Consider the following 22,490-nt stretch of genomic DNA (forward strand, 5'->3'; position numbering starts at 1 on the left):
TTATTTTCTAAAAATTTTACTTTGGATTTATTTTATTTTATTTTGTGTTGGGTATTTTGCCTTCACGTATGTATGTTTGTGTCCAGTGCCTGGTGCCCTGGGAGGTCAGAAGTGGGTATCCAAGCCCCTGAAGCTGGACCACATTCTCTTGTAAACTATCGTATAGTTTGTGGACTCGGACTCAGGTCCTCTGGAAGAGCAGCCATTGCTCTTAACCACTGGGCCATATTTCCAGCCCCTTTATTTTACATTCATTCTACCAATCTAGATTTTTTTTTGACGGACAGTATGGAAAGTTAGTTTCATACTGCAAAACACCAGTATATATCTTGGAAGACATAAACCCATTTTCACCATCTACCTTAATATAGTAAACATTAAGATAAAATTCAACACTACTTAAAACGCAGATTGCTGTCAACCAGGGTAACAAAATTAAGATGGTTAGAAAAAGGCTGCTAATAGGTGGCATGATCCACTGATCCAGTCCTATGCTCTTGAAGCTTAACTTCCATTAATAGCCAGCAATCACTTGTTTGCATCACCACCCATGTTTACATATGATCTCAGAGTCACTAGACTCTAGGGTAACACCTCCATGCATCCACAGTGAATGTACAACTGAGATTGCCCATGATCAGAATGTGCAGATTCAGTTTGGATGAAACCAGGATTTAAACAGAAGACCCAAAAGCACTGGGGAAAACAGTTACTCAGCTGTGACCAGCATTCTGTGACACATTTCTAAATTATTGAAATAAAATCTAAATCTAACTCTGTGATGATTGCAACAAATTAGATTAAAAGTAAATAAATACTAAGTAAATAAACAAGTTACATATTATATATCCTGGCATTTCCTTTAAAAAGTAGACTTTAAGACAAGACTTTATGGAGCTCAACATTCTTAGTTTATATGGGTGTATGACAGTCTAGAACAGTGGTTCTCAATCTGTGTTCGCAACCCCTTTAGGGGTCAAACAACCCTTACACAGGCATCAAATTTGAGATATCCTGCATATCACATATTTACATTATGATTCATAATAGTAGCAAAATTGCAGTTATGAAGTAGCAATGAATAATTTTATGATTACAGGGTCACAGCATTAGGAAGGTTGAGAACCTCCAGTCTAGCATTTTGAAGTGGGAGGGTAGCTAGGAAAGAAATGCAATAAGGAAGACCTGGTTCTCAATCTCATCAGGTGGCTCACACAGAGAGCATAAGACATCCCAAAGACAGAGCAGGTATTCAGTTACAGGTGTGATTTCACCTAACTTCTGTCCTGAAGTTTGTTAGCTTGACCTGCTGTTACTAATAGTTGTTTTCTGGGCTTGTAAATGACAGAGACAACCCTGAGCTCCATAAACTTGCTGAGAACTTAGTTAATAGTTTCACTACTACACAGAAAATGAGCTAGTAGAATCCAAGGCTTCAAGGCTTCTTAAGGGTCCTGGGGACAGTATACACACACACACACACACACACACACACACACACACACACACACACACACACACACACACACACAGATTTCTGTGTGCCAGGACTAAGCCCAGGGCTTTGTGTATGTTAATGACATGTGGTAGGCTTTTTACTTAGGTTACTGCCTTAGTATCAGGCAGTTTGGGGAATTACATTCTGAATTTGAAATAAAAATGTCTCATTCTAGTCTTTTCAATTATATTAAACATTAAAAACAATATCACAAACACCACACAAAACCAAGTGTGGTAGTGCAGGCCTGTAATCTTAGAACACCAGAGGTAAAGGCAGGAGGATCAAAAGTTCAAAGTTATCTTCAGCTGCATAGTAAGCTCCAGGCTAATCCAGGATATAAGAGACTATCTCAAAGAATAGAAAAGAAAGCCCAAAGGAACTTTAACTCGTGTCTATGTCCTATAGTAGACTAGAATAAGACAAAACAAATAAATAATGAAATACCTCAGATAGAAAGGTGACAAAGGTCTTTCATCTTCCTGTGAGCTAAAAGAAAAACAAATTGCAGATTAATATAATTTCTATTAACAGAACGTGTAAATTTTACTAGAATTCTGTTCTACCAGTCACAAATTGTGACTGTTGATCTTGTAATTTATTCAAGTTAACAAAACACTCTCCCTGGGACCTAGCCAACATCCATTACTTCTTCAAAGAAGCTAAGTCTATCAGAGTACTCTCAGATAAGCCTAAAACAAAAGTAATTTATATCACATTTCAAGAAGCAGCTTTTTTACTAGATTGTCCAACAAGTTTTTCAAACACTCATATATTACACAAACCCCTACAAATCATTGCAGACACAATTATTTTACAGTTAATTGCAAAAGTAAATTAATGATGAACTATGTCTGTTGAGTGTGGACTACTTCAAGAATGATTTCCTAGCAGTGAAAGCACACCCATGAGGCAAATCTCATGATATTTGTTTTACTAGGGTTGTTCTACTAAGTATAACCTGATGTGGATACAGGAGGGGATGCAAAGAAAATTCTCAACAAAGTTCAAGTCCCTCAAACAGAATGGAAACAACAGGAAGTTTAATATAAAGGCATTTAATTTTTTTAAATGCGAAGTACACACTAGAATTTTCCTTAACAGATTTTTCTTCAAATAAACTTTTTTTTTAATTTTAAAAGCGTGAAGTGAGTCTCTCCTGCCTACTTGTTTTCTTAAGCATCATTCATGAAAATGGAATTTTTTGACTCAAGTGTCAATATTGACCTGGAAGTCAACAAGATCTTACTACAATGATGTGATCTCGCTCTCTCTCTGTCTCCCTCCCCTTACACTCTCTGCTTCCCTCCTTCTCTCCCTTCCTCCCCCTCTCTGTGTCTCTGTCTCTCTCTCTCTCTCTCTCTTACACACACACACACTTGTCCTAAGAACTGAAAAAAAGTTACAATCTAGCTAGAAAAGGGCATGTACCATTTGACACACTATTTTTCAATCTCCTATGATTTTTGCTCTGCCATTTTAATCTTGTTCAGCTGGTCTATTGCCAGTGTTGTTAATATTACCATTAATAGCATCTTAGTGTTTTATGCACACATGCATATACATACACACACAGGCATCAATTAGTTAAGAACTTTCTTCCCACTTGAGAGGTGATGGATCACTTCATTGTAGATTGATGTGGAAGGACTAAGGGTAATGCTGATACCATTCAGCTAGTATGCATAAGAGTAAGAGGGAACCACATCTGTGATACATTCAGGTTGGCTGCAATGAAACCATCTGGAGCAGTGGTTTTCCAGGCGCTAACCTCACACAAGAAACTTACATGTTTGACTTCAGATTCTTCCTAGAAAACATTTGGCAAAATGGGTTTGTTCTCTAATCAAGGACTCGATATCAAAGAGCTATTATGTCCAACATTGTGCCAATAAAGATACCAGTATAAGTTTGTGCTAATTTCCTGTTACAGGAGAGGAATATTGCCTCATGTTGCCAAGTGAGGGCTGCAAGTCTTTCTTAGATCAGAACCCCTTAACGCTAACATGAAACAAGCTACAGTGCGTTAACATGCTTAGCACAATGAATTTTGTGGCCATTAAATTAGTCATGTGTGTTTTTTTTAAGTGCTGAGAGTTTGCAAATTTCACATGAGAATAACACAATGGAGCTAAAATGTCAATCACAGAAAAACTCCCCTTTAAGGAAGTTTATGATTTTTTTTGAGTCACATTCTCAGCTGTGCTGGGCCATATTGCCAGATGGTACAGGGCTCTGAACAAGGCTGTCCCTGTGCCTTCCACTAACATTTTTTTTGGGTGACAGCTACACTTCTTTGTAGCAAACAGAAGTAGTGTCCCACACAAATAGAATAAGCCACTTCTTGGCTTTGGCTCCTCATAAAGATTCTCCCTGTATTGGCTCTTGCTCTCATTTATCCAGAAAAGTGAGTGCAAATTGGGGACATAACTCATCCTGGCAGTGTTGAGAAGAGGAGATAGAAAATGGTCAGGTAGGGCAGAGATCCCAAAGCAGCAGTTCATAGATGCCCTTGGTGGGGGATGGGGATGATAGTTTCCTGGCTCCTTTTCTTTTCCCCTTGGCTGGAAGCTGCACATGAGAATTTGACTGAAACTGGACAGAGGCACCGAACACCTCATGGCTGGGCCACCTGGACTGACTAGCTCATCCTCTCCTTATGCTTCAGCCCACTGTGTACCTTAAGTTCTTTAAAAAGATCTCTAGGCCGGGTGGTGCACGCCTTTAATCCCAGCATTCGGGAGGCAGAGGCAGGAGGATCTCTGTGAGTCTGAGGCCAGACTGATTTACTAAAGCTAGCTCCAGGACAGCTAGGGCTACACAGAAAAACCCTGTCTTGAACACCCCAAAAAGGTCCCCAGAACTCGCAGCTTGATGGTGTCCCACCCCCAGGGACCCTTCCTGCTACACAGGAGCTCTGTCTTCACTTTCTCTTAAGAGAATGTATAATAAACTTCTCCCTAAAACTTTCCCTCTGTGGTTCCCAAAATTCATTCTTTGCATTGTCTTGACAAGAATCAACCCAAATGCTACAGGCTTTGGCCCACTTTGGTAGCCACACTACTTTCTGGGATCCTGGCCTTTGAGAAAGACCCTGTTCTCCTCAAAGACACCCCAATATTCCCGCCTCACTAACGTTGATCAGTGGTGAGTATAACTTATTTTTACACCCCATACTGTCTTGGTTGTTTATTGTCTTCAACTGATTTTACTGCATCAAAATAATTTGTCATGAGCCAGGGAGGTGGCTTGGTTGTTTGAATGTCTGCCTAGCACTGGGATTAAAGGTACGGGCCACCATGACAGCTCACTAATATCTCTGGATGGAAAGACAGGCTCTGATGATAAGCAAACATCTTTTCAGGCGGTGATGGCACAAAGTAAATTCATCAATGAAGTACAAAGTCAGAAACTATACATTTAGGCTGTCATTTTGATCAGTTTTAAGTGTTCTAAAAAAGAAAAAGAAAGCACAGGAATTTAAGTAAAATGAAACAGACTTTATGTATTACATTTCATGAATAATTAGTATTGACCATAATAAAACCCATTCATGGAACAAAATTAATATGAAAGGAAAATGAGGGTAAATAAATCAAATTGGATAAATAGTGGACATATTTCTTCTTTTTCTTTTCTTAAAACTATTCTTGCTTGGGGCATAGTTATATGATTTTTGACAAAGGTATACAATTAAAACAACTAAAGCACTGATATTAAATCACTTAATGAAGAATAATTAGCTACTGCTGTGGAATATTTGTTTGCACTGACACTCCAGACTGTTAATAAAGTTAACCTTGAATAGGGGGCAGAATCAGAGACTAGTGGATTGGAATTAACCATAGAGGTATGGAGGATGCAAGTAGCCAGATAGAGAGACACACAGGAAGTATTAGGGAGGATTTGGAGATTTCGAAGGCTTTTTCCATATGGGAAGCGTAGAGACGCAGGGTCAGCTGACCATGACTCTGATCTTTGGATTGATCAGGTTTTAAGAAAAAAAAATATATCATCCAGGATAGTTCTTTTTAACAGCTTTGAGAAAAAAGAACCATTTCACAAAATTTAGAGCTCAAAATAGGAAACATTAGAAAGCTCATTATTTCTACATAGTTGTCAAAACAAATAGACTTTTGTTCCTGGCCCCAAACTATTTGGATAAAGTCTTGATGGATGCTCATTTTCTGACAATGTTAGTCATGTCCAAAGACAGTGAATGACTTAAGTTCTAAATTAAGTATAATCTTTTGCCTGAATTCTAAACTTAGGATTCTGATTCACTTTTAAGTTTTAAGAACAGGCACATACACCACTGTGGATGAAGAAGAGATCTGGGCTGTGAGATTGTGCCAGCGACAAACTTAAAACAGTTTGGGATTCATTTGCTTTCCTTTTGCTATTCATGTAACACAGTGGGACGTTTACTGTCCTCCCTCAGGTATGAGGTATGGGAGTCTCTAAAAACAACTGCTTGAGGGAAGAATGTTTAGCACAGACCGCCAAGAGGCCACATCTAAGAAGCTACAACCGAAGTGGCAATAGCTTAGATATCAGGGTGTTGGTAGAGTCTTCTGAACTCTCAATGTGCTTGGCATTGATAAGCTGTGTTCATAAACGGAACCTACCCTTGGAATCTGGCCATGAGCTTTGAGCTTTGGAACCACACAAGGTACTGCCTATGCAGATCACCATACAGCAAGCTAACTAGGAACAGAAAAATCATAGGGTTTTACCTGTGAAACAAACAAACCAAAAACCGGAAACAAACAAAAAATCCAATCAAAACCCAAACACTGTTGGAAGAACTCCAAGAATAAGGTTTCAATGCATCTCCAAACTGCCATGACATTCACTGTCTTTTCCAATGTTCTCACAATCCAATTAATTCTGCTTTCTAATCCTTTAAAGTGGCTGATTACTAAAAAATAACATAATTTGCATATTCATCTTCACTCTTTAAATGCAGCTACAATTAAGTTAAAGCAGATTTTTTATGTATAGATATTTTATATATTTTCTTTTTAAAATTTCTTCCTTTTTAAAATTTAAATTAGAAACAAGCTTGCTTTACATGTCAGTCCCAGCTCCCTCTCCCTTCCCTCCTCTCCTGCCCCCCACCCCGCCCCCATTCCCCCACCCAATCTCCATCTGTTCCCCAGGGAGGGTGAGGCCCTCCATGGAGGATCTCCAAAGTCTATCATTTCATCCAGGGCAGGGCCTAGGCCCTCCCCCAAAAGTCCAGGCTGAGAGAGCATCCCTCATTGTGGGATGGGCAGCCAAAGTCCATTTGTATGCCAGGGATAAATACTACCCAAGGCCCCACAGATTGCCTAGGCCTCCTCACTGACACCCACATTCGGGGGTGGGGTCTGGATCAGTCCCATCCTTTCCATGCAGCCATCAATCTTGTTCAGGTCAACTGTTTCTGTGGGTTAAACCAGCCCACTCTTAACCCTTTGCTCATCAGTTCTCCCTTTCTGTTAAAGCAGATTTTTAAAGTGTTTCTTGGATACTGAAAACCATAGCAAAATGGGCAAATGCAAAGGGTTGGGTTCTACTCTTTCTAGAAATGAGGAACACCATCTGTGAGGACATAAAGAAGAAAAAAGCGAAAGGCAAAAAGAGGAAACGAGGAAGTGAAAGCTGAGAGCTAAGCAAATCTCTCAGGATCTCAGATCTTCCCTCGGCTTGCTCGCTGGGCACCGCACAGAGTGCTGCTCCAGGGAAGTGATGCTAGTTCCCCTGTCCTGTCCTGAAGTGCCGCACGTACCTGAGTGGTCTCAGTTTGTCCACGCCTGGCCACTGACCACAAGCCATAACCATGTGAGGCGCCCTGTGTTGGCCTGTTGTTTAGGTTTTGGGGTTGGTCCCATTTGGGAACAGAAAACAAACAACATAAAGGCACACAAATCCCTGTGATTTCTAGAAAATGAGTGTAAAAGTTTTCAGTCAGCTTGTAGGTAATCGTTTGTGGCTGTAATTTGAGGAGCTAGCTATAATTCTTTCGTATATGCCCAACCGGCTTTACAGTTTTCCTCCTGTGTTTGTAACTAAGAATGCTACACATACAGCCCATAGAAACACAAGTTACCTTCCTTGAAGACAAACTGGCTTCCTCTGCCCAAGGAAGAAATGCAAACATGGAAGAGCCTAACCAACCTGAAAGATGTTATTTGTCTAGAAAAACAGAGAGACACAGCCACCTGCTAACTGGTTTGACACTGTGTTTTCTTGCAGAGTCCTGGGTTAAGACTTGTTTAACACACAAAATGAATGCTCACTCATGAACGCTCACTCATGTTACAGTATTTAGATTCCATTAACAAGCCAATGCCCTCTTCAAAGTTTATCCCTTTCCCTCATCTTTATTCAGTCACCAAACTCCATGCACTCTCCCTCCGAAAACCTTTCCATATCTCTTGCATCTAGACCTTCCAGCTTCTCTGCAACGCTCTTCCATAGTGGCATTACTCAGTCCCTGCTGGGCATGTCAGTTCACCCTGAGCCTGTTCTGCTTCCTATGGCATTTGGGGGTAAAATCCAAAAGCTGAAGTCCCCCTGCCTCAGCCCTCTATGCCGCTGCAGCAGTACTTCTCGGTACCCCTCTCCGTTTGAACAGTTGTTCCTCCTTTCCACCTGCATCTCTGGGCTCGGTGGATGCTCTGAGTCTCACCTCAAGGCCATCTGATCTGGGGCCCTGGAAGGGAGCCACTTCTTCATCTGTGTGAGAGTGCTGAATGCACGGGGGGGGGGGGCTCAAGCTGGTCTCACTGTGGGGATGTGTCTTTATCTAGTGTCCTGACGCCCAGAGAGGTACCTAACATACTGTGTGTGCCCAGGAAATGGCAGCTGAATAGAAATAGCGTCAAGATTTTGTGAGTGTTCACACAATGCTATAGTTAAATATTTTAAAGATGAAAAGTTTATGATTTGTGAGATCAGTTTAGATAATTAGAACATGTGAAGGAATCTGTATGTTAATTACTTTAAATGACTTTGTTCTTCTATATTCAAAAGCTAATGTGATTGCAACTATAGTCTGGATTTTCTTCCATACTTACCTAAGGAAAAGAAAATAATGTCTTTCCTCTGACTGCACAATTAGAGGCGCGAGTCCCGTCAGTACACCTGCAGTGTAAACACTACTCTGTGGTGTGTGCAGAACCCAGAAGAGGGTATGTTCAGGCAAGGTGATGTTTGAATATGGCCTTGCCAATGTTTGTTCTGGCTGGAGAACAGGAAGAGAAAGCTATTTGACCTCACTGAAAATCCAAAGGTTGTTTGAAACTTAAAGAAATCCTTTTTTTTTTATTACTTATTTTCAAGGCAGCTAGAAGATCTCATATGCTGTTGAGGCTTTGTATAGGAAAGTGATGGCCACTGATATTCTGTAATAATAACAGAAAGAGCCCCTCAGTGGGGTAGTAAATTAGAATGTAAAACTCAGGAGCAGCTTTCTTTGCAGCAGCTGAGCTTAGTTGACAGGAAAATATTCTTGGAGCATTAGTCATTAAGTTAAACTATACTCTCTTAACTCTAGTTACTGCAACAAAATAATAGGTATATATCCTCAGAGGGGAGAAAGCAAGAGTAACCTCTACCAATGTGTACTATTTTTACACACTTTCAACGACTTGTTAACAGAGTTTTTAGCAGGAACGTAAGCTCGCGAATGGTAATTCTGCATGTTGGAGTTTTGGGGACAATGATAGACATGCAGAAGGCACAGCCAGTCATCCATCCTCATCTCCCACTGCTCCTCCCTCGTGGGGAGGACTGCCTAGGTAACTGGAGACTCTGCTGTGATTCTGTCCTGGGTTCAAAGCCATGGTGAGCAGCTCGGGGGAGTGTGGGCTGCACACTGACCTGCGCAAGTGCTCATTTTCAAAGACTTCCTGAGTGCCTACTACTTTCTAGAACCACTGACAAGTACCAACGATGCACATGCTAGTATCATACGATGGCAACCCTCCCAGAATTCACAGACAGGAATAGACAACTACTGTTGACTGGAAAGCTCGCCACAGGCCAGGATTTTGTTTATACACACTGTCCCCTTCACTCCCCGGACATCCTCAGAGGAAAGTATTAGCAATCAGATGTTTCAGGTGAGATAAACATGTTCAAGGAAGGCTAATTAGCTGTGAAGGTGAGATGCTGCCAGCACAGTCTGTTTCTAACCCTTGGTCTCCGCAGCTCTGTGTAGTCTGGCAGGTTTGGTAAGATTTGGGAGATAAGCCATACTGAATTCCAAGGACCACACAGACATTATAAGGGAAAAGAGGATGGCTAGATGGAGAACTACTCAATAAGATGATAAGATAATGGGCTTTGGGGGTCCAAGGTGTGATGTGATTGTTCCATTGAGTACTGTGACCTAGGACAGTGGCGCCAATGGGAGAGGGACACCCAAGTTTTTGTTAAGCGAAGATGAAAGTAAGTGAAAGTAACTTAGAAAATCAGCACAGTGTGTGAGTGGTCTGTGCAGTGTGTGAGTATGAGTGGCCTATGCAGTGTGTGAGTAGTCTGTGCAGTGTGTGAGTGTGAGTGGTCTGTGCAGTGTGTGAGTGGTCTGTGCAGTGTGTGAGTGTGAGTGGTCTATGCAGTGTGTGAGTGTGTGAGTAGTCTGTGCAGTGTGTGAGTGTGAGTGGTCTGTGCAGTGTGTGAGTGTGAGTGGTCTGTGCAGTGTGTGAGTGTGAGTGGTCTGTGCAGTGTGAGTGGTCTGTGCAGTGTGTGAGTGTGAGTGGTCTGTGCAGTGTGTGAGTGTGAGTGGTCTGTGCAGTGTGTGAGTGTGAGTGTGAGTGGTCTGTGCAGTGTGAGTGTGTGAGTGGTCTGTGCAGTGTGAGTGTGTGAGTGGTCTGTGCAGTGTGTGAGTGTGAGTGGTCTGTGCAGTGTGTGAGTGTGAGTGGTCTGTGCAGTGTGTGAGTGTGAGTGGTCTGTGCAGTGTGTGAGTGTGTGAGTGGTCGGTTCTGACCAGAGTCCGACTTCCAGTTTTGGCTCAGGGGTTATTTTCATCTTGACAATGCAGTAATACTCTGTTGCATCTTCACTTTGCTGACTGCCTTTGCAAAATCATTTGTGTTGTGCTTTTAGTGCTGTTCATGTGATGGGATTTGAGAAAATCTATCCAGGCCTTCCAGTTAGTTGTTGGTAAAGCCAAGTTTCTCCTGAAACTGAGCCCTTAAGAGTCTTAGTTCCACTTAACTCTCAACTCCTCACATTCTCTATTTCTACTGAATTACAGGTACTCTAATATAAAACACAGTCTTCCGAGGCTTCCATTTATCTTGTTTTTAACTACAGTTACAGTTCACCATGCCCACTTTGCCACCCCCACATCTTTCTCAAGCTGAGACTAAACAACTTGGCTTTGAGGAGATTGGCTGAGAAGTGATTATTTTGTTCCTGGGATCCAGTATTTTATGGTTTGTCAATAACAATTAAAAATCTGTAGTTGATGAAGGAAACCAAACTGGTTTTAGTGTGTAATCTCAAGGTGACAATGTGGACTTTAGAGGGAATATTAAATATGAAGATATGCAGGCTAATTCATACAAGAAAAACACAGAGCTCAAGAGAGTCACTTAAAACTTTTAAAGTGTATGAGCTTATACTTGGTCCCAACAAAGTTCATCTACATTTTATGCATAAAATGAGCGCTGTAACCTCCTCCAGTGTCTCCCTATCAGGTTGTGCGCTCTGAAAATACTTCATGCAATTTGGAATTAGAAATCTTGTTTCGATGTGCCTATTGACAATGAATGAAGCCCGAATGTAACACAGCTCTTGAGTCTCCCGGTCTGCAGCTGATTGCTCAGGTTGATGGCAAAGCATCTCTCCCAGCATAAAACAGTGTTGCTGTACTATGAATGAGAGGATCTAAGTGCCCCACATTAAAACACAGCCAATGAGAAATAATTCCAAATGGCCAGCCATAAAACAAGTTTACCCATTATCACCTATAACACAGAAAGAACTAGAGGACAACTTCAGATTTTGATAAACGTAATACTTCTGCTTTTTCCTAAATCAACAGTTATAATAGTTGTAGTAAGTGAACTAAAAATGACTTCCTTATTTCTCAGGTAAAACACTGGAGTATTCTAATAGAGGTAACCTTCCAAATTGCTTTTCCTTTTTAGTATATATGTATATAATGACTAACCAAATACATTATTTGCAATATTTTGGCATAAGAAAATGTCTATCATTTGTAATGGAAACCCTTTGAAATTACATGGAGAACAGTGTTCCGATGTTTCCACAAATATTGCCTGTGGTCTCCAATTCAAGTGTTTAGTTGGTACTTACTCCATGCCTACACAGGGGGATCATCTCTGGCCACAGAGGTACTTTCAATCTCTGGCATAGTGAGTATCTATCTCACAGATTTGGGAACAAGGTGAGCATGCCACTTCTCTTTATTGGTTAGTGGATTTATCTTTTGGATAACAACATCTTCCTCTTAACTCCATTGTTAATCCCTCCCCTCATGATCATCAACTTTGTATATAAATGGTTTATATTTCCATACCTGGGTAGAGATTTTACATGTATTTTTATGTACTTGATTAGGCAACTATTTTGTTTCTAGGGGTTTAACTTTAGCAACATGAGAAATGAAAGAAATTTAGACAACCCCCAAGGATCACTTTGGCTCTAAAGTTGAGACCATATTTTCAAAATTCTCCAAAGTTCTTTGTGCACATGACTAAAATTCATTATACAAATGTATAAAACTGAAAAACAGTAAAAGGAAATAAAAAGTATTTAAACATTAATAGAAAAAGGAGGAAAAGTCCATGAACTAAGGGATGGGATACTGAAATTTGATATGCCCATAAGTCAGAATATTATTCAGCCATAATGAGGAAGTGAGACCTGGCACCTGTCATAATGTGGATAGAATTTGAAAACACCATAGGAAGAGAAAGAAGCCAGTCAGAAGACGTTACATGTGATATAATCACAGCATTCTGCTTGTAAATCCAGAGAAGACAGGTCCACAGAAACAGAAAGGCTATTAGAGGTCACCTAGCCTGAGGATGAGGCTAAAAGCTAAACACCGGGGCTCTTTCTAGGTGATGAAGTGTCTACAATTGATGCACAATTCTGCAAATAGGCTGAATGCTATAAAATCTCGTGCTTCAAATGGGTAAACTGTATGACATGCAAGTGGTATATCAATAAACCCAACTGAAAGTTATTTTTAATCCCCTTAATGTTTTTTCTAGTTCTTCTTAAAGGAAGACTAGGTAGTGCATTTAGATGTTTCTATATAATGCGGACTTTATTTGGCAGCTGATTCTCATTGTCACATGCAAATATATGTGCACAGGAATGAAACAGGGTGAAAAGGTTTTGTGTCTCAAAGCATTTAGCTTTATGTTATTTGTGTGTGTGTGTGTGAAAGACAGACAGAGAGAGAGAGAGAGAGAGAGAGAGAGAGAGAGAGAGAGAGAGAGAGAGAGAGAGAGAGAGAGAGAGTTTCTGCATCCTTACTGCTGTGGGACAGCAGAACTGGTGTCTTAATTACTTCATGACCACTATAGTGTTTGATAATAAAGAAAACACTAAACAATGTTATAAGTTTTGTTTGAACAGGCAAAACTGAAAAGAATACCTCTCATAAGGCCACACATGATGTTACATGTGCTGTGTGGCAGTGTTGGGCAGTATAGAGTTTTTTTCAGTTAAGCTGGATGGTCATGGTTTCTCAGGATTTGCCTGTCTTTGTCACCCAGTACTGGGGTCACATGTACACACAGTCATGTTTCGCTTTATCATGAGGGGGATAACTCAGGTCCTTGTACTTGCACAACTTCAAGCACTAAATGCCTGACACCTTCACCTTCTTAGGGCTCCTTGAAACTGAGTAGTACCCTTTCTTTAGTTCAGATTACTGTTTGTTTCTTTTATATTTTTGAGACAAGGTCAAAAGTTCTTACTATTATCTCTGGCTGTCCTGGAGCTCACTATGTAGACCAGGCTAGCCTGAAATCACAGAGATCATCCTTGCTTTACCTTCCAAGTGCTAGGGCTAAAGACATGTACCCCTATGTCTGGCCAAATTACCTTCTTTACATGAGTGACTGGCAAACATTTCTGCTCTACAGGTAAGGAAGGCACCACACAGTGAAAACAGAGTCCATAGAGGTCTTGTTTCCTTTTAAGGTTGTCACTACCAAAAAAGGAACACATTGCTAATAAAGAGTAAATTCAGAAATACTACCCACATAGGTCTGAAGTGGGGTAGCTTTTAACTCCTTATATTGTGGTGGCAGGCAGGGGGCTGTGAGTAATACCAACCAAGAAGTGAGGCATCACCTCAACAAGCAGCAGAGGGCTCTCTAACACCACACAGCAGCCCAGGAGTGTCCACGTGACCTAGGTTTTCACCAGTGATTGCAGATATCATCCCATTGTCAATGTGGATGTGTTTGCTGAAGGATGCTTTTAAGAGCAACATGGACAGGCCAGATAAATTCTTCTGACAGGAAGCTTCACTGAAATTTTAGCCATTAGACCATCAGTACATGCTAATTAATCAATTTGCTTTAATTCTTCTTTGAAGTCCACTGAATTTGGAGTTACCACGTGTTACCATCACATAATTAATATTGTAATTTTCTGGATAAAATGATGAAAAAGAAGTTTACATAGATATTATCAACCTCTGCTTCTCACTTAGTAAATTAACACAGACATGAACGGGACATTTTCCTGAACTTGCAGATGCCAGTACGTTTAAAAATTAATCACTAGCCCCCATAGCTATGTCTTCCACATTATCCTGTGTGGAGGTAAACTTAGTTAGGGGCTATTAGAAAGTGAATGTAGCCAATCAAAGTACTGCTCCGACTGAGTTTTGTTGCGATCTACGATAAAGTCTGTGTGTCCTGGTCTGCTACTGTAGGCCTATCTGCAGAACTATCTCTGTAGAGATCCTCACTTACAAAGTCATGTGCTGCAGGGAAAGCAACACCAATAGAATACAATCAGCTGACCTGGGAGATGACAAAATCCAGTCTCATTAGTCACCACAGGCAAAAGTCTTACTTTCTTTACAATTCTTAACACACTTCTTCACCTTAATTTCTCCCTTTATATTATTTAATTCAGGGACTCGTTTCAGATACAGAAAAGCTATAAAGCATGCTGTTTTATTATGAAATGTAAGAATGATGTAAATATTTTAGAATTCTTACACATAACTGGGGATGAGGTCGCAGGCAAGTGGAGTTTACTTATCAGTTCTTAATCACCCGTAACTCCAGCTCCAGGGGATCTGATGACCTTTTCTGACCTCTAAAGGCTTATGCATACCTCCTCACTGACATGATTAAAATTGAAATAAAATCTGTAAAAAGTAAAAATATGAGATCATTTGATTATTTTATATTACTTAATAAGACTCCATTTTTAATTTAAGTCATTTGAAGGGAGCTGTTAGAAATGTTCACTTTAAAAAGGAACAGAACTTCAACACATAGCCTCTGCAAAGTTTGCACTGAAGTCAAGCCTATGTGGAAAGTTCACAGACAACACAAGACTGGAAAGAGGACCAAAGTGTTTTAAATCATTCTAACTTTCTAACTTTATGTGCACTCTCATCTCAGTGGAGATTAGCAGTAACAAAATATCTTCTACACCTTTGCACAGTATGTGAAGAAAGGCTAAAAAGTCATCTGTGAAAATTATAAGTTAGGTAGACATTACAGAACATGTGTACCCTCTAATAACATCAGACACGTAGATGAGGTCGAATAAAACACAGGGTAAAACGTATCCATCTGGGTGCATCTGTTATTACCCTAATCATGCTGTGTATTACAGAATTTACCACAAGGCATTGCAATTGTCTGGTGATCTTTCTGCATCCTTATTGCTGTGGGACAGTAGAATTGGTGTCTTAATTACTTCATGATCAGTGGCAGGACAATAGTGTTTGGTCAGAGAGAAAACATTAAACAGTATTTTAAGTTTTGTTTGAACAGGCAAAACTGAAAAGAATAAGTCTCATAAGGCCATAATATTAAATATGCTATGTGGCAATGTTGGGCAGTATAGTGTCAGATTCCTACACGAACCAGCTGTCAATGGCTTTCTACAAGCTATAATCATTAACTAAAATTTGCACCAGTATTTTCAATGCAAATATTCGGCATGAATTTCTTTACTTGTTGTTTAAAGCTTAGTCAGTCAGTCAGTTTCTAGCACTCTGGTACTCTGAAACACGGTGGGATTCTGCAGGATGGGATCCTCAGCAATGGTTATCATTTCTGTAACAAACACAGAGTATAACAGCCAAAGATGTTGGGCCAAGAGCCGAAGAAACACTCTCTGCATAAATGTTTACACTCACAAGGGACCTTTGTGCAGAAAGCCCCATCATATACCTGGCCATTTCCTTCAGGAAGTTTATAAAAAAAACCACAGGCATAAACTGGAAGTGAAAATTGCCAGGGAATCAATCAGACCAAGCCCCTGAACTTGGAAGTCTTCGACTACACAGGGAGCTGGTAAGCAGCTACTGGAGGACAAAAGTCATGACTCAGCATGCTTGAATGCAAATTTAGGTAGCCCTAGGTTCACTATAGTGACCAACAATGTAAAACGATTTTCAGGAAAGCACATTGCTCTTCTTGGTCTTCATAGCAGGCATTCTATTGGCAAGCAGCTACAACAGGGTTTAGTAACAGCGGTACGTTTTATCTAAAACACAACCCGTGTAGAACTCCTCAGGACTGTCATCTTTAAAGGGACAGAAGTTTCCAACTTTGAAACTGGACATCATTAAAACCCCAAAAAGTGTACACTAGTTTTGTTCTCTTAAAAATTTCAAGCATGTGGACTTTGCTGCTAAATTACTATAGAAACATAGATTCCTCTATACAGCACTTCCTCCTATATTAAAGTATCACTTCTCTGGAAAGGAACTTGGAACACCACATCAAGGTCCTACTGCAGTGGACATATCAGGAGAGCAAAAGAAAAATGACCATGTTATCTCTCACCACAATCAGTATGTAGGAACCTTCTTACCATAAAAAACAAACAAAAAATTTCATCATGTTTCTGCTGTTAAAGCACAAACAAGATAGCTGTGGCATGATTTTTTAAAAGAAAAATTCAATTGTCTAGGTTTTCTTCTCAACAAATTGTCCCTATTTGATTTTTGAAAATACCATTTTACATAGAAAATTGTAATCGAAACATATGAAGTCAAATGTCGCTGTACATAAAGTAATTGCAACTAAAGTGTGACCATCTGATTAGCAAAAGTAAGTTTTTAAACCATGAACTGTGACCTTGAGCAACTCAGACTTTCTGTGGTGACAGAGCTCTGGCTTCATTTTGGTAGCTTCCAGCAACACTCCAGGATACACCAGCTATGTGCTTCCCAACAGGCAGGGCTGTTTACAGATGCGTTCTTTACTTCCGCCGGACTCAGAGACCCCTAATCACAATCCCCAACAGCAGGGGCAGAATCCTGTACTCAATGACTCTTACACAGCAGGTTTTTGTTTGTTTGTTTGTTTTTTCCAGGGTCATTTGGGTAAAATAAATCTACCTAGAATTATTCAAGGTAGATTTCTTCCCATGATTATAATTTACTTGAAGAGAGAAAGCCCTTGCCTAGAGAACAGATAATCAGATACATCTATTGAGCCCACTGAAGTGATCTCACAGCCGGGAGAGCCGAGAAGCTCATTCCGTTCTAACGCAAACCTGCTTAGCTTCGAGTTGCAGAGGTATTATCTTAAATACACTTCCTTTAAAAGAAGGATATAAGTGAACTCAATAATCATAACTAGCTGGACAAAAGTGTCAGTGAAAGAGCAGTGCGTTATTTAAATGTTTGTGTCTGGTCTCAGGAAAAAGCACAGTGAAGACCAGACTGCAAGGTTTGCAGTCTGTTACTAATGATGCCTAGCACTGGCCAAGTACACTGCTCAGAAAATACCAAACAGCATAAGCAGCGAACACTACCTTCGCAGCGGCATGATTTCACAAGCCATCCTCGTGTGAGAGTCTGCACGGGATCCCCCAGTGTCTTCCAGCCAAGCCCGGCGTGCAGGACCCGCGGAGCCCACAACCTGCTGCAGCTGACGCTGCCTCTCCACCTCCAGCTGCAGGCAAGGATATTTATCGGCTGCCTCCACATTTACACTGCAGTCCACTTTGACCTTTTGTTCCAGTGAAGCAGCTGAAACCCGGAGCCAATCAGAGGAGGAGCAGCGGAGTGTGAAAGGCTGCTCCTCCTCCTGCTGCTCCTCCCGCTCCTGCTCCTCCCGCTCCTCCTCCTGTCCCCACCCCGCTCTGCTCGGCTCCTCAGTGGGCTTGGCAAGCCCCAGTAACCTGAAACTTTTCCTCTGAGAGGTTTTCAGACAAGCTTGTCAGTCTGTGAAGAGCAACCAATAACTGCAGCGGAACTCAGTCGTGCATGGTTCAACGTGCAAGGACAGCAAGGAAATGCATTGTCAAGGACAGGCAGCGTCTCTAAACTAAGCATTTTCGTGACCCAAGGGAAGAGTTGAACTTCAACTTGTTTTTCTAAAAATAAAAATAAAATAAAATACCCAAACACTAATCAGCGAAGGCCTCAGAGTTTTCCGGAAGGAAGGCATACCCGGACCCTTGCCCTACCCCCATTTTCTTCCCCAGATGCTTGTTTACACTGGGCTGTGAGCAGTCTCTGGTGACGTCACTCAAGGAGAGGAGGACACAGAGCCCTAACGGGGCTCAGGTTCTCAAGAGATCAAAATGTCTACTTGCATGGCCCTTGAGTTTGTTCTTTGTACATTTCACTCATGAATCGAATGTAGCTATTTGCAAATGATTTTTCTATCCAAAATATCAACTGTACTTTGGAGAGACTTGTTTCTTATTCTATTCTTCTTCCATTTTTTACAGCTAATCCAAAGCCAGTTTTTCCGCAAGTTCCAAATGTTTGTTAATTATTACTTTTTATAATTCTTAAAATTTGTGTTTTATAAGTATGTATGTTTTCCTTCATATACATATGTGCCCCACATGTGTGACCCTTGTCTGAAGAGGCCAGAAGGGGGCATGGGATGCTCTGGAACTGGAGTTACAGATGCCTGTGAGTGGCCATGTGGGTGTGGGGAACCAAACCTGGGTCCTCCACAGTAGAAGCAAGTGTTCTTAACTGCAGAGCCATCTCTCCAGTTCCTCTTATTTCTTCAGGAGCACTAGTGGGCTATTTCTAAGAAAATAATTGCAATTCACAGGGGTGGCGGTTTGAATAGGTATGGCCCCCACAGACACATGTGTTTAAATGTTTGGCACTGCTACAAGGTACTGCCAAGTTGGAGTAGCTATGGCCTTGTTAGAGGAAGTGTGTCACTATGGGGCACACTTTGAGGTCTCTTATGCTCAAGCTATGCCTAGTATGGGACTCAGTTCACTTCCTGTGATGTAGAACTCTACAGCTACCTCTCCAGCACCATGTCTGCCTGTGTGCTGCTAAGTTTCCTGCCATGACAATAATGGACTGAACCTCTGAAACTATAAAGTAGCACCAATTAAATGATTCCTTTATAAGAATTTCCGTGGTCATGGTGTCTTTTCACATAAAAAGAAACCCTAAGACAATAGGTTTCATAAAATGCAAGAAAATACCATAAATACACTATGTATAATTTATTTCACATTATGGAAGTTTAAAGAATTGTAACACAGTCATGATTACTACTTTTAGCAGCAGAAATAACAGAGACTCAGTTAATGACATTTGAAAATGGTTCCAGCTTAGAGAGACTCTGATGGTTTTTTGCATTTTTTACAGAGTACTCACAAAATTAAAATCATCACTACAATCTCTTTTTGATAATGCATTTGCAATTATTTTTTGCTTTTAAATTATCAGGTCTATTCCCAGAACCAACTTCATTGTCAATACCATCATCTTTTTGAATTCTCTTGATGTCTTAGTTTTCTATTGCTGTGAAGACACACAATAATGTCCAGGGCAATTTATAAAAGAAAGTATTTAATAGGGGACTTGCTTACAGAATGTAGTCTATGGCTGTCATGGTGGGGAGCATGACAGCAGGCATGGAACAGTAGCTAAGAGCTTATATCTTATTTGCAAGTTAGAGGGTAGGGAAAGGTGGGGTGGGGAAGAGAGAGAGAGTGTGAGAGACTAGTCCTAGTGTGGGCTTTTTAAAATACCAAAACCACCTCCACTAACACACCTACTTCAACAAGGCCACACATCTCAATCCTTCCCAAACAATTCCACCAACAGGGAACCAAGCATTCAAATATATGAGCCTATGGGGGTATTCTCATCCAAATCACCACGCCTCTTTTTTTTTTTTTTTTTGGCTTTTCGAGACAGGGTTTCTCTGTATTGTTTTGGAAGCTGTCCTGGAACTCACTCTGTAGACCAGGCTGGTCTCGAACTCACAGAGATTTGCCTGCCTCTGCCTCCTGAGTGCTGGGATTAACACCACGCCTCTTTTAATCATGAAACATGACTAGCTAGGGTGCAGAAGGAAATAGCACGGCTGTGAGAAGTACTCTCCTAGAAAGAGTGTTTTATAGTCAGTCAGAATGTTACTTTTATATTTGTCCTTGGCATTTAAGAGGATAGTCCTGTTTTTCTCAGTTTCAGGTAGGCACTTTAATATTTAACTGAGACAAGGTCATGTCCTATATCTGGGCAATCTTTTCTCTCTCTCCCTTTTTTTATCAAGAAGACATTCATTAGTGAGAAACAGTTGTCTAAATAATATCTCATATGGGTAAGTATAATGTCTGAGGACTGAAGTCCCTTGAACTGTTAAACATACTTCTCATCTTATTCCTGGTTATACTTTCCTGCTTGGTGTTAAAGACCAGGTAAGTGACCCAAATTAATAATTTTCTTTTTAAAGTCAAGGCCAGTTGAGTATCTGGTCCTCAGGGATTACTTTGGGCTTGGGAGGAATCTCTGGCTCTTCTGGTCTTTCTTTTGCTGCTTAGCCATCTAAGGGTCATCAGTCAAAGGTCTCACTTGACCATTGTTTCACTTGGAAGTGTGAAGGGAATATTTTCTCTTTGCTGACCCTACTCTTTGTAGACTGAACACTGTAAGAGTGCACTTAGTGGTGTCTCCATGGCCTCCCTGAACAAGAGAAAAGGTGACTTGCCATAATCTTTTGAGAGATGCTCCACAGTCCACTGGGATTAAGCTGACCTTGGAGGGTGAAGGGGGAAAATATTAATCCCTTTGACTATATCAGTGGAGGACTCCAAGTATGTGTATTGAACACCAAGGTTAGTTATACCCGTCTACTATTTTTCATTGCTGTGCAGTATCTAGATAAAGCACGAGCAGGAATCAAGTGTGTTTAAAAAACCTTGATTAGACATACATTGTCTCTATCCTATCTGTCTCATCTTTTAAAAAATAAAAATCTTAGAAACTTTTTCTAATTTACAGAATGTCAACAAAACAGTTGCAATTTTTCTCTTGCAATTACAGAGTGGTTTTCAGTTAACAGAACAATTATCTTCATATAAGCTACATCAGAGACAACTGAAGATTAAAAAAAAAACCAAAAACAAAAAACTACCGTCCCCATATATAACTAATTTGGGCACCAAGAGCCCGATTTAAATTTCTATGCCGATTTAGAACCCCAAGACTGTACCAGGCAAGGTTAGTGGCTACTGAAAATACCACCATGACAGGGCTATCTGAGGACACATTCCGTGGTGTATTAACTATACAAAAAAGACATTGTACAGTTTAAAAACAAATCTTACACAGCCTTACATTTCATTTTTTTCTTTAAAAGGAGAGAGTTGTGTACAGGGGAGTTAAATCCTTTATAGACAAAAAAAACTGCACTAGAACCAACTTATTCATCATCTTCTTCCTCTTCTTCCTCATCCTCTTCACCCTCCTCCTCATCTTCCTCTTCCTTCTTTTTCTTGTTCTTTTCTGCCTTGACCACCCCTTTTCGCTGTATGGGGTTTCCCTTTAGCTCTGTAAGCAGCAGTATCCTCTCCGTGCTTCTTCAGCGTGGCAGCCTTCCTTCCATCGGGCTGCTTGTGGTCCGCGGCAGTGCTGTTCCGCATCTCTCCCGGTTTCTGTGCAACATCACCAATGGACAAGCCAGGGTGTTCTCCTTTGATGTTGGGGCGATACTCAGAATAGAACAAGAAGGACGAAGGAGGCCTCTAGGGTGCATTGGGGTCCTTGAACTCTTTTTGGTCTCCCCTTTTGGGGGAATGCAGGTTTTCATTTCTCTTTCATAACGAGTCTAGTCAGCTTTGCCATGTTTTCAAATTTCCCATTTTCTTTAGCAGACATGGTTTTATATCTTTCTGAGTATATTTCTTCAAGAACTCTCAGAAGCTAACCGAAGCATCCAGGGCCTTCTTCTTGTGTTCCTCCCAGCAAGTTTTGCACAAAGAATGCATGTGAGGACATTTTGCCTCTCGGCTTCTTAGGATCTCCTTTGCCCATGCTTAGTTGATTTTTGTCCGCGAGGCAAAGAGCTGCCCAGTGCCCGTCTGGCTCCTGCTTGCCCCGTGCTGTCTCTATGGACCTCAATGTACTGCAATGGCTGTCATGTCTCATGTTTTGCATATCCTAAATAACTTACTCAGACCCTTGTAACTTACATAAGCTTTCTAGCCATTCCTTCCATTTTGTTTTTAAAAAAATCTAGCCATTTTAATCTTCAGACATTAAGAATATTTTTATATCCTAGTATCTTCCTTTTTAAAAACACCATGAGTCATGGTAACGCCAACAAATAAATTCACCATCTGTGAGAATTTGGGGGGGGGGAAATTAAGCAATGCCGAAAGGCTTCAATGACAAACCAAAGTTCTGATTTTTACCAAAGCCTATCCCAGGGCACCAGTGAATGTGTAAGGTTTAGTTACAGAGCACAGGTAGGGAGTTCCTTGCAGGTGAGACCCAATGCCAGCCACACTGCAAAGTCTTCAACCGATACTGCTGGTG

General features: G+C 40.8%; 1 protein-coding gene across 1 annotated transcript in view; it reads right to left on the reverse strand.

Annotated features, from left to right (window-relative positions):
• Fam13a (family with sequence similarity 13 member A) overlaps positions 1 to 21,986 on the reverse strand; it is a 90,342-nt gene extending 68,356 nt beyond the window's left edge. The window contains 8 exon segments of the mRNA XM_005076051.3: positions 1,946 to 1,987; positions 17,495 to 17,808; positions 21,376 to 21,472; positions 21,474 to 21,723; positions 21,726 to 21,788; positions 21,791 to 21,851; positions 21,854 to 21,922; positions 21,924 to 21,986. Coding sequence (XP_005076108.2) covers positions 1,946 to 1,987; positions 17,495 to 17,808; positions 21,376 to 21,472; positions 21,474 to 21,723; positions 21,726 to 21,788; positions 21,791 to 21,851; positions 21,854 to 21,922; positions 21,924 to 21,986 — 959 coding nt within the window.
• Between the last annotated feature and the right edge of the window lie 504 nt (positions 21,987 to 22,490).

Source organism: Mesocricetus auratus, unplaced genomic scaffold (assembly GCF_017639785.1).
Source record: "Mesocricetus auratus isolate SY011 unplaced genomic scaffold, BCM_Maur_2.0 Super-Scaffold_100676, whole genome shotgun sequence".
Classification (NCBI taxonomy): Eukaryota; Metazoa; Chordata; class Mammalia; order Rodentia; family Cricetidae; genus Mesocricetus; species Mesocricetus auratus.